This window comes from Morus notabilis, unplaced genomic scaffold (assembly GCF_000414095.1).
Source record: "Morus notabilis unplaced genomic scaffold, ASM41409v2 Scaffold45, whole genome shotgun sequence".
In the NCBI taxonomy this organism is placed as follows: Eukaryota; Viridiplantae; Streptophyta; class Magnoliopsida; order Rosales; family Moraceae; genus Morus; species Morus notabilis.
Window position 1 is genome coordinate 129,520 of NW_010366164.1, and position 11,641 is coordinate 141,160.

General features: G+C 35.4%; 1 protein-coding gene across 2 annotated transcripts in view; it reads left to right on the forward strand.

Moving 5' to 3' along the window:
• Nucleotides 1-9,426: 9,426 nt before the first annotated feature.
• The window catches only part of LOC112093853 (chromatin remodeling protein SHL), a 3,558-nt gene continuing 1,343 nt past the window's right edge, over nt 9,427-11,641 (forward strand). For both annotated transcript variants that reach the window (XM_024173190.1, XM_024173191.1), the window contains exons 1-3: nt 9,427-9,654; nt 9,755-10,100; nt 10,864-10,932. In XM_024173190.1, the coding sequence (XP_024028958.1) occupies nt 9,582-9,654; nt 9,755-10,100; nt 10,864-10,932 (488 nt within the window). In that variant the 5' untranslated portion in view covers nt 9,427-9,581. The remainder of the gene's footprint in view (nt 9,655-9,754; nt 10,101-10,863; nt 10,933-11,641) is intronic.

Sequence of the window (11,641 nt, forward strand, 5' to 3'; positions counted from 1 at the left end):
GATGTCTCATCTTTGGAATACCTTCGGAGGTTTTCCTCCATGAGAAATGTCACTTTCTATTCCGTTATTCACCATTACGGGTGTCACGCTCAAGTTGGGCGCATTTATTAGGGATGATAATGGGGCGTGTGTCACTGTACGAAGAGTCTCATTCTGTCATAAGTCACCCCTATTATCTCCCTCGATCTCGATCTGCATTGATCTCGTTACATGGGAGTTCTCTGTCGACCTCAGTCTCGGTTTAGGTCAGTCCACCTCAATTTAGGTCGCGTCCTCCCTCGATCGAGGTGGGATTCAATCTATAGTTTGGTTAACACATTCGACTTGGGTTCTGATTCCTTATTTTAGTTTCATTCTGGGACACGTGTCATGATCTCAAGAGTCTTTGAGAAAAATCCCAACAGAGAAGTATCCTTAATTTTTTTTTAAATGTACTTTTGAAAAGAAAATGATAGATTTTATGAAGGGTAAAATTTCATTTTGGTACCCTATATTATATTGAAATATGTGTTTGGTATCTTCTGTTTTTATAATTTTATGCAGACACCTTAACGTTTTAGAAAATAATTTTTTATTACCCTATGATAGTTTTTTGAGACGTGAAATGTCATTTATACTCTTTACTTAATTTATTCAGATTTTTTTTAAAAACATATTAAAAATATTTTAAAAAACTATAAAATTTAAAAATTTTCAATTTTTAATTTAGAGCATTTTTAAAATATGTTTAAAAAATATTAGTTTCTAATTAATTAATGTTAAAGGTCAATTTGACATTTCAAATCCTAAAAATCTGTTTCAGGATACCAAAAAACTATTTTCTAAAACGTTGAGAAACTTATATGAAATTATAAAAAACACAGAGTACTAAACACATATTTTAATATAACACAAACTACCAAAATGAATAATTTTCTTTATAAAATACAATTTTATGGGTTTAGACAAAAGAATCTAATTAAATCTAAAAATTGAAAATTACAGATTACGTGGGGGTTTTTTTTTTTTAATACCTTATGAGAATTCCAGTCTTGTATTTCCTCTTTAATATTTTTTTTCTTTAAAAAACACAGCCGAGACAAAAATTATCTGTCTAAATTTGATGTTCAAAACGATGGATAACTAACTACATCATAACACAATTATTTAAAATTTACAAAATATTTTTTAAATGACTTTTTTATTTTAATGTTTAAATCCATTAAATGAGTTGACAAAATATAATTGGTTTGATAATATTTGAGACACCTGATGTCAATCCGTCCATAGTGACCAAATCACTCAAAAACAAATGATGGGGACTATTTTCAACATTCATTAAAAAAGAAAGAAATAAAAAAAAAAGATTGTTCTTATATATGACCCCAAAATGATCCATGTTTTGCATTGATTCATGAAATGATAAAAAAGTTTTCGCGAAGATTGTCATGTCATCCTAATTAAAATACTAAATATATCTTTAATAGTATCATACTGAGACACTGCTAGTATCCCCTGGTGATTTTCAGCATCACGTTGAATATTTAAAAAAGAAAATTGTTAAATTTATTTTTAAAAGAGCATAGATATGAATTTTTTTACCTTTTATTCTTGATTAGTATTATTTTTATAATATAATTATTTGACTAAAAAATATATTAATTAAGAGTAAGAAGCAAAAATCAAGTTCCATACAATTTTAATAAGTAATTATCCAGATTAAGATTCTAACAACCGACGATAAGTATAGATGATTACTATCAATATCCTATCATGATATTTAGATGTACCCCTATATGATACTCAAAATTTTGGCAACTGACAATATTCGAAGGCGATGACTAATATCCTACCATGACAATTTGCAATTATCGGTCAAAAAGGAGTATGATACTTTACGATCATTTGTATAGGGGGTTAATTTCAATAATAGCATTCCTGAGTAAATGATTATTAATTTTAGCACCACTTTTGTATACTTTCACAATTAGCATCGCCATGTCAGTAAAAGTGGGACCAGGCCAATTTTACTTAAGTTAAAATGACAATTTTACCTCATTTCAGTTTTAAAGCTTTGAATATATATTATTAAGCCTTTTCTAATTCAAATATTGAAAGTAGAGAGAGGATGAGGAGAACGAACGCGGGTGTGCACAGAGACCTAGAAACCCCAACGACCACCACCGTCTACCACGGCCCCATCTACCACCATCCCGTCTACCACCTTGAGCACCGACGAACCCACGACAGTGAAAACCCAAGACAGCGAGAACCCACGCAATCATGTGATGAGAACCGGCAAACCTTCACCGGAGAAATCAACACCTAAACCTATTCATCGGAGAAGAACGAACCAAGGAAACCTCCCCCTCTTCGCCGGAGAAATCAACCACGAAACAGACGAGGTCAATGGCGGATTCCGAGACAAAGGTGAAGACTTTGTTGGCTTTTCTTGTTTATTTGTTTTTTTTCTTAGGTATTTATTATTTTTTTTTTCCTTTTACCATTTTCTGTCATCTTAGAGGAAAAAAAAAGGCTTTGGAGGAGGAGATAAAAGCATATAAGGTCAGTTATTTGAAATTTTTGGGGGTCATTGGATTGTCATTGTGCTCCTTATTTGGTCTGTGACTCTGCCTGATGGCCGGTCAAATCATTATGACCGCTTAGTAATTTTATTATGACCGCCCATTAGGCAGGTAGGCGAATAGTGCGATTGTCTGACTGATGAGCCTGCAGTCATAGCATTATAACCCTTGGTCATAGTAATGTGACCGCACAATTGTCAGCCTCTTAGTGCGGCAGTCATAGTACTATGACTGACGGTCATAAGTTAACAACTTTGTTTGCTTTCTTGTTTTTTTTTTTTTTTGTATTTATTATTTTTTTAGCAATGTTTGTCATGTTAGAAGAAAAAAAAGACTTTGGAGGAATAAATGCCTTTGGAGGAAGATAAAGCAAATACTAAGGTCAGTTATTTGAAATTTGTGAGCTTCATTGGATTGTCATTGTGGTGGAACTCGTCATTGTATGGTGGAACCATTAATATTATACAATTACTAACATTGTAGTCGGTCATAATTTTATGACCGTCCGGTCATTTAAGTATGATTGGCCCATAAGGTGTGATCTATTTTTTTGTCTGTATTTTTTATTTGCCTTGCCTTTATATTAGTATGACCGGTCATATTAGTATTATAACAGTTCATGAGAATGGTTCCAGACGAGGACATCAAGAACGGTAAAATAAACCGTACTGTTAACTGTGAGGAAACAACGGGTTAGTCATTTATTTTCTTTGTAATGATATTATTTTTTTTGTAATGTTATGTGACTGTACACCTCATAAGACTAACATTATATTAATCTATGCCTGCTTTTTTGTAGTGGGGGCTGTGGCATGTTCACCATTATCTATGCGCATTGCTTGGTGGAAGGCAAAGCCTTAGAAAATTGGGCTACATAGGAACGCTTGTCATTCTACCGTGAGTCTTTGACATGTCACCTATGGTACCATGCATTATGGAAAGAAAAAGAGCATTGTGAAAGTGATATTGAAAAAGACGATGCATGGGATACTTAACCCTTCAAAAGAAGGCTTGATTTTTTGAGAAGACAATGCTAACTTCATTTTTTGAAAAAAAGGCTATGAAAGTGAGGCTTTGCTTTGATTTTTTGATTTTTTGCAATGTATAGCCTGACATGATTCTTTGTAATGTTTGTAACTATGTATAACACTTTATGATTGTATATATAACTGCACATGATTCTTTGTATAGCCTCACATGATTCTTTGCAATGTAGGAATAAATTAAATTAATGTCTTATTATAAGATACAACATGGAAGTTTAATTAAACGAAACATACATAAAAGAGTCACTAGAAAATTTTTAAGCTCACTGATGACCTTGGGTGGAGTGGCACTGGATTCGTACAGGTTTTACGGCTGTGTCCATAAGAATGACATCTACCGCAGTTGATTGTATTAGGTTCTTCACCTTGGGATAAAATCCTGTTAACAAGAGGTCTTCCGGGCCGACACTTTATTTTGGGAGGGTTCACAACTCGGTTCCTCATTTTTTCATCAACATCCCATCCTTCCAACCTTCCAATTGGATTAACAACTCCTTGATAGGTTGTAAAAAACTCATATTTCGTGTAGTACTTGGAGCAATAATTTTTCAAACTCATTTGTCGTCGGTTACACAGAGCTATAACATGGGGACAAGGCAGTTGGTCCACCTGAAATTGCCTGTAAGTACATGTCCTCTCTCTCATGGGCACAATCCATGTCTTAGCAGATGAGTTGGTGTCAGAGTACTCAAATTGATCCCCTGCTCTTACCTGGGACAAAAATCCAGGTATATGTTTACTTGACAAGTCAATACATAACTAACTACAAATAGTCAGTATTATCATTACTAGCTCACCGTTAATGGTAGACCCATAGAAAATGCCACCCGAACACATTTATCTGCTATCAGAGATACGGTGGAATCAAATTTAAGGGTGGCTTTGCGTCTCTCAACAAACCATTTCTGTAAGAGCTCCCTTAACTATTCAACCAAGTAACCTACATGCATTAACCTGGCTTTCCGATCCACATTATTGAATGACTCAGCAATGTTGGTTGTCATTATTGTGTACCGCTGTCCATTGAAGAATGCACGAGACCATTTTATAGGATCTGCATCCATAAGGTAACTAAGTATGGCAGGGTTACCCTTTTCGATGAATCCCATATGACGGAAAAACTCGCTTCTAAGATATGTCCTCGAAGCACCATTAAAATATGTCTTCATAGTGCCGTTAAAACTTTTGAACTTCACTTTCAAGTTTCTAGTTAAGTGTTAAACGCATATTCCAAAATCAGCTTCTGGGTACACCTTCCCGACTGCATATTTAATACTCTTATGCCTATTAGCCACAATAGCAAGCTCATCTCGTATGCCTATTGATTCTCGTAACTTGGTGAAGAACCATTCCCATGAATCATTGTTCTCTGAGTCACCGATACAAAACACAATTGGAAATATTGAGTTCTTTACGTCATGGCCACATGCTACAAGCAATGTTCCACCAAACCTAGCCTTTAAGGCTGAAGCATCAACAACAATTACAGGACGACAATAAGGCCAATCCTGCTTCGATGCAGCCAAGCACATGTAGAAGTATTTTAATCGATCCTCTACAATTGTCTCAATGTGAATGTCTGATCTAGGATTTTTCTTCATCACCATTTCACCCAATGAAGGTAGGACTGCCAATTAAACATGTTGCATGTTAAACTCATAGGCATAGTCAAATTACAGTGTATATTTCAAAAATTGAGTTACCTTGGTATGATTCTGCATCATTACCACGAAGGTTGTGTAGGGTTGCTTCCTTTCTCCTCCAAGCTCTGAGATAATTGAATGACACTCCAAATTCACCCTGCATGTCCCTCATAACCTCACGAGGTCAATATGAAGTGCTTGTCAGATCCACGAATTTTGCTTTCACACATTCCCCGATCATCCAACTACTGGCTTGGCGATGGTGACCTTGAACAATTTTAATAGAACAAATGTGTATTTCATCATCCCGTTTGACAACAAACAACTCACTCCCCTTCATTCTAGTAGCGCGACCCTGCCATTGACATTTATCGTCAACATATACCACATGCAACAAAGTAGTGCTCGACCTCTTCACCTTAAATTGATAGTGTTTGTTCATGGCATCATGATGAAGATGGTACTGTAACAACCTTTTATTGTTATAAATGTTCTTCACACACATAGATCTTGGTGTATAATCAACAATGACTTCTCTGCCAGAAAAGCCATCTAAAAATTGTACACGATCATATAGGACTTTGGATCCATCGACAACAGATTAGGCTCCACCACTTCCTCCATTACTTATTCCCTTATTTCTGTACTACCTTCTAGATCAAAAGAATCAGGTTCTTCGCGATGTTGGCGGTCACAATCGATTCTATCATATTCCACCGATAATGTTACTAGAGGAATGAGGAATTCATCTTCATCGTCCAATCCATATACCTTTTCAAAATTTGCGCCGATATTGCCGACACCAATATTTTGCTCAGCTTCATCACTATGACATGAAACGGATGTTGGTTTCACCAGAATGTGGTTGCTTTCTCTTATCTCAGGTGGCAACGCTTCGGCCACTAACTCATCCACTATATCGACACATATTGGAAATTTATTAAGCGAGTAAACATCATTCTTCTTCAATTGCAGGTAGAATGTGACATCATAGTCAGATGATATCTTCACATGAGCTTCCCATCTTCAACAACATAACTTAAGGATAAACTTTTTCCTTGTGGCCGAATCCCAAGCACATTTCTCACCAAATCTATTAGACCAATATAAGTTGTGTTGGTAGGGACCAATATCCCCTTCATTTCACAACCGACGTATCTCGAAGTACGGTCCCAATGTCCATTGTACCTGATGAAGACATTCAATTCATCAGCCATTCCTAAATAATTTCAATTACTCCTAGTCGTCATCAGTCATAAGGCAGTCATAGTATGCCAGTCATAACACTATGGATCATTTTAGTCATAATATTATGACTGGACGGTCATATCACTATGACTACCTTACGGCCGATCATAATAATATGACCAGACTATGACCAGCCATTTTGACTCATACTATTATAATTTGACTCATAGACAATGACTCATACTGTTATGACTGACTGGTCATAATATTATGACCGGACATATAACACTATGAGTCATAATACTTTGACTCCCAATGTCAACTGTGTCTTTGACATGGTGGTCATTACAATCAGTTTACATATCAATTATAAACCATCCAAAATCTCAAATTGACGAAGGATAGTATCAATTCCTATCACATTAAGTTCAACCCAGTCATTTTTTTCGAGTTCTATGTACTGAGTCTCCCGAAAAATAAATTGAAAAAGAAAAATAAAAAAATTGTGTACCAATCTCGATCTGGTGCATAACCGGAGTATTGACGATGAGGAAATGGGGGAGTAGGGAAGAGAGAGACTGAGTAGAGAGAGAGGCCAAAACTTGAGAGAGAGAGAGAGCCGAAATGGGGTGTAGAGAGAGAGAGAATGGGCGGGAGAGAGTTGAGATTTCTTTAAGGTGTTTTTAAATGATAATTTTGACCTAAATGGCATAGAAGTCATTTTATCTCACACTGCTAACATGGCAATGTTAATTGTGAAAGTATACAAAAGTGGTGCTAAAATTAATAATCATTGATTCAAGAGTGTTATTATTGAAATTAACCCTGTGGTGGCCAACTGTGCTACCATTGCTTTTCTCACTCGAATGCTTAAAAAAATAAAATAAAATAAAGTACAAAAATATCACAACAATTCCTGAAAAAAAGACATGAAAATCACTTAATTGTTTGTTTTGTGGTTCCAACGAGTGTCCCCCCCACTGGCCAACTTTGATGGTATACATGAAACTTTTCACTAGTTTCATCGTCTACTCCATGGTTGAAGTTTAAGATCACATGAACCAAAAGTTTTATTCGATGATCAAGGATTAAGGTTCTGAACAGCGACCGCAAGAGATCTCTGCCACATGGAGGTGAGAAGAACTGAGACCTCCAGCTCGACATGCAGAGGACCTGCTCGAGTTATCACCTGCGCCCTTCGGGGAGAGATCTCGCACCAGCAACGCAACGAAGGGAATCGAATGATGTAGGATGTTTGAAATTTAAGAGAATAATACAAGGTAAAATCAATTTTACACATAATGGCTAACACTGAGATACAAAGATAGTCCGAGTGGTCCATCATCTAATGCCAAGATCACCGGGTTCGAATGTCGTCGGTGACATTCTTTGTGGAATCTCATCGACTTTTTGTGGCTTTGTTTACTACATACTCTAATCGGGGAATTCTGCAGTACTTTTTTTTTCCAGTTCTTCTGATGTTTTATGGATTGACTCATATTTCATATTTATTAGTTATTTTGTGAAAGCTAATTTAACTTGCCTTGAATAAAAGCATCCATTTTTCAAAAAATAAAAAAATTACTCAGAGCAAAAAGAAAGAAAGAGAGAAAAAAAAGACCTTTTTTTGGATCAACAATACTTTTGCGAGGGAGATTTCTCTCATCGTAACCAGCCGAAGGAGCTCAAGAACTAGTGTAATTATCTTGTATTGAGTATTTATTATTTTGGAAACCCAAAGTCTCTTTTAAGCATATGCCAATAAACGACTATCATGTATTGCTCTAAATAATTATTTATGTACGATACGATGTGCCTATAAAAAAATGACAAACGTAATCCTTCACGATAATATTATACGTGTTTAAAAATGACATTTTTTTTGTTAATATGTTTTTCAATATTATTCATATAATTATGCTTAAAACAACTTCTGGTTCTCAAAACAGTAATTGTTACGACTCAATATAAAAAAAATATATTAGTCATTCAACCAGTTACGATGAAACATGAGAGACAAGTTCATCATTTAAAAAGTAGACTACATCCAGGTCTTGAAAACAAAGAAGGAGATACCAAGATTAGGATAATGTACTATCAAAAATATAGGCCTCGTTCTTTTCATTTTCATGACTCAAACCACAACTCAATCTCTTTTATTATAGTTTTTTCTCTTATAAAAGCTCAAATTTAACTTTTTTGCTATAGTGTTTTCTCACACAAAAAAATTTTGAGTTGTGATTCGAATTGTGAAAAGTTACCTTGTTTGTTTTGCTAGTTCAAATAACAACTCAAGTTTTTATTATAGTGTTTTTTCTCACAAAATCTAAATTCTACTTTTTCTACGAAAATGTTTTTTTTCACATGAATTCACTTTTTAACTCAAATTCTCAACTCGAACTAACGAAATAGACAGAGATTAAAAACTGAAATTATAATTAAGTAATTTACGAAAAATACTAAAAAAAAGAGTATTTCAACACAAATAAGTAGACTTAATTCAAAAGTGATAATAAATATAAGAAAATAAAAAATCAATTTCTCTTTCCTAATTTTCCTGGTTTGGATTACAAATTACTAAACACGCCATTAGAAATTAATAATATTGATATTGGATTATAATCCCGGTTTGGATTATAATATTGGAATAATGAGACGTTAACACCATTCTAACACGAAAAGTGCCCACACGAATTCGGTGAGTCGGATAAACCAAATCCAAATAGACGATGACGTGGACTTTCATCCATCCCTACTTTCTCTAAACCCCAAAATACCCCCAACTTATACCTTTATTACAAACCCATCCCATCTCCACTAACTTTTTCTACTCATTCAACGCTGATCACAACTGCAAAATACTCTCTAACACTACACCCCAGAACCACCCAATCCTTGTCCATAATTCCCAAAAAAATAATTATTAAATAAAAATGCTTTTGTCCAGCATTAAGTTAATTAACTGATTTTTTGATTTCCGTTTGTTTGTTTCAGAGACTGTCGGAATAAGGTTTATATTTTTTTTTGTTATTATTATTTATTTTTCGTCTCTGTGAGTCAAATTTTGTCGGAAAGCATGTCTTTCTTCTAATATTCTCCCAAAAAAAGGAAAAAAAAAAAAAAGAAAAATCGTATTTTCCATGGCCAAACCGAAAGCTCCGAGACGAACCCTAGACTCCTACACTGTCAAGCACATCAACCGAACCATTAAAGGTCAGCGGATTTTTCTTCTCTTTCCTTCTCGTTTTACCGAGAAAGTGGATAATTTGTTTTTTTTTTTTTTTTCAAATTTCGAATTTTTGTTGGTTCGCAGCCGGCGACTGCGTGCTGATGCGGCCGTCGGATCAGGGGAAGCCGTCGTACGTGGCAAGGATCGATCGGATCGAGGCGGACAGCCGCGGCGCCAACGTGAAGGTCCACGTGCGGTGGTATTACCGGCCGGAGGAGTCCATCGGCGGCCGCCGGCAGTTCCATGGATCCAAGGAGGTTTTCCTCTCCGATCACTACGATGTTCAGAGCGCCGATACTATCGAGGGGAAGTGTACGGTCCACAGTTTCAAGAGCTACACGAAGCTCGACGCCGTCGGAAACGACGACTTCTTCTGCCGTTTCGAGTATAATTCCAGTACCGGTGCTTTCAATCCCGACCGAGTTGCCGTGTAAGATTCTGAATCTTTTTTGAAAATTCTCGATTTTCTTCTTCCCTGCTTTCGGTTGAATTGTGCTTTATGTGGTTCTTATGGTGTGTTATTGTTTGAATTTTCGCTAGTTATGGTCTAATTTTCAGCTCTTGTTTCTGTTTTAGTACTTGAATGGAAAGGAAAATATTAAAGAAGGAAAAGATTTGAACTTTCGTTGTGTTTTGATCGAATTGTGGAACTCTTCGTGTGAATTTTGTGGTTTTATTAGCAAATTTTGAATACTTGGACCTTAATTGTTTGTTGAACTATCAGTGTGAATTTGTGGTTTTATTGGAAAATTGTGAATATTTGGACCTTAATTATGTGTTGAATGTGAAAAATAATTACGCTAATTTACATTCTGATTGAGTAGTGGGAAATTAATCTTTTCAGTTTAAAATCAAAAAAAAAAAAAAAAAGGCGTTAAACTCAAAAGGCAAAATCTTTATCTATTATTTGTCTGCATTTCGTCTGCATGAGTTTGTTTGCTAAGGTTACTTGGGCTTTGAGCTGAAGCTACTACCATTGTTGGGTAAAGGCCATAAATTGTTTGAATTATATGGTGATTTTGCACCACGGTTGGAATAAGAGAACATTCCTGTTTGATTTCTGATTTAGGAACTACTAAATTGAAATGCTTCTTTTCTAAGTTCACTATACCTGTGCTTTTCTGGTATCAGTTCAAGCTTTCTTCTTTTTGTCAGAACAGAAGGTTTGATATTTGATCTAATATTGCTGGCAGGTATTGCAAGTGCGAGATGCCTTACAATCCCGACGACCTAATGGTTCAGTGTGAAGGCTGCAGCGATTGGTGAGTTGGGCGCTTTTAATTTATTCTATCCATATAAATTTTCTGCGGCAGGTAAAGTTGATGGGATTTTTGTTGACCCAACTACATTTGTTTTCAAGTAGTTCTCTTGTCCATTATTTGGCTTTTATCACTCCTTCCCCATGTCCAATGCGTGCACTGTTTATAAATGGGATGAATTTCGAACCATGAAATCTTTTGTACTACTGGACTACTTGTTTACATTTTTATTTTAAATAGAACATGCTAATTAAGCGGATATCCCGGAAGGAGAGGCTTTGGACCGTAGTTACTAGTCTTGTGGTTGTGGGCCTTACTTCATTGTCTTGTCTACTTTGTTTTGTGTTTAAGTGGACCTTTGCTAGTCAAATGGACTGTGCTAAGTGTTGAGTTTTGTTTCATAATAATGTTGAAGTATTTCACATGCTTCTTCTTTCTCTTAGGTACAAATTAAAAAAGATCCAGAAACTTGTAAAAATGCTTCTTACTATTTCAGTATTCCGCGTGACGTAAGTTTCTGCTCGAGAAGTTGTAGCAATTAGTCAGTGAGGATTTTATTCATAACCATGGGGAATGTAATAAATGGAATGTGCATGTACAGTTTTTGTGAGGCAAAAAATTTATTGGAAAAGTGGAAGACCCTATATCTATTACTGGTTGTAAATAAAGAAGTTATTCTGAAAAAAGCATTCATCCTTTTAGGCCAAAAAGA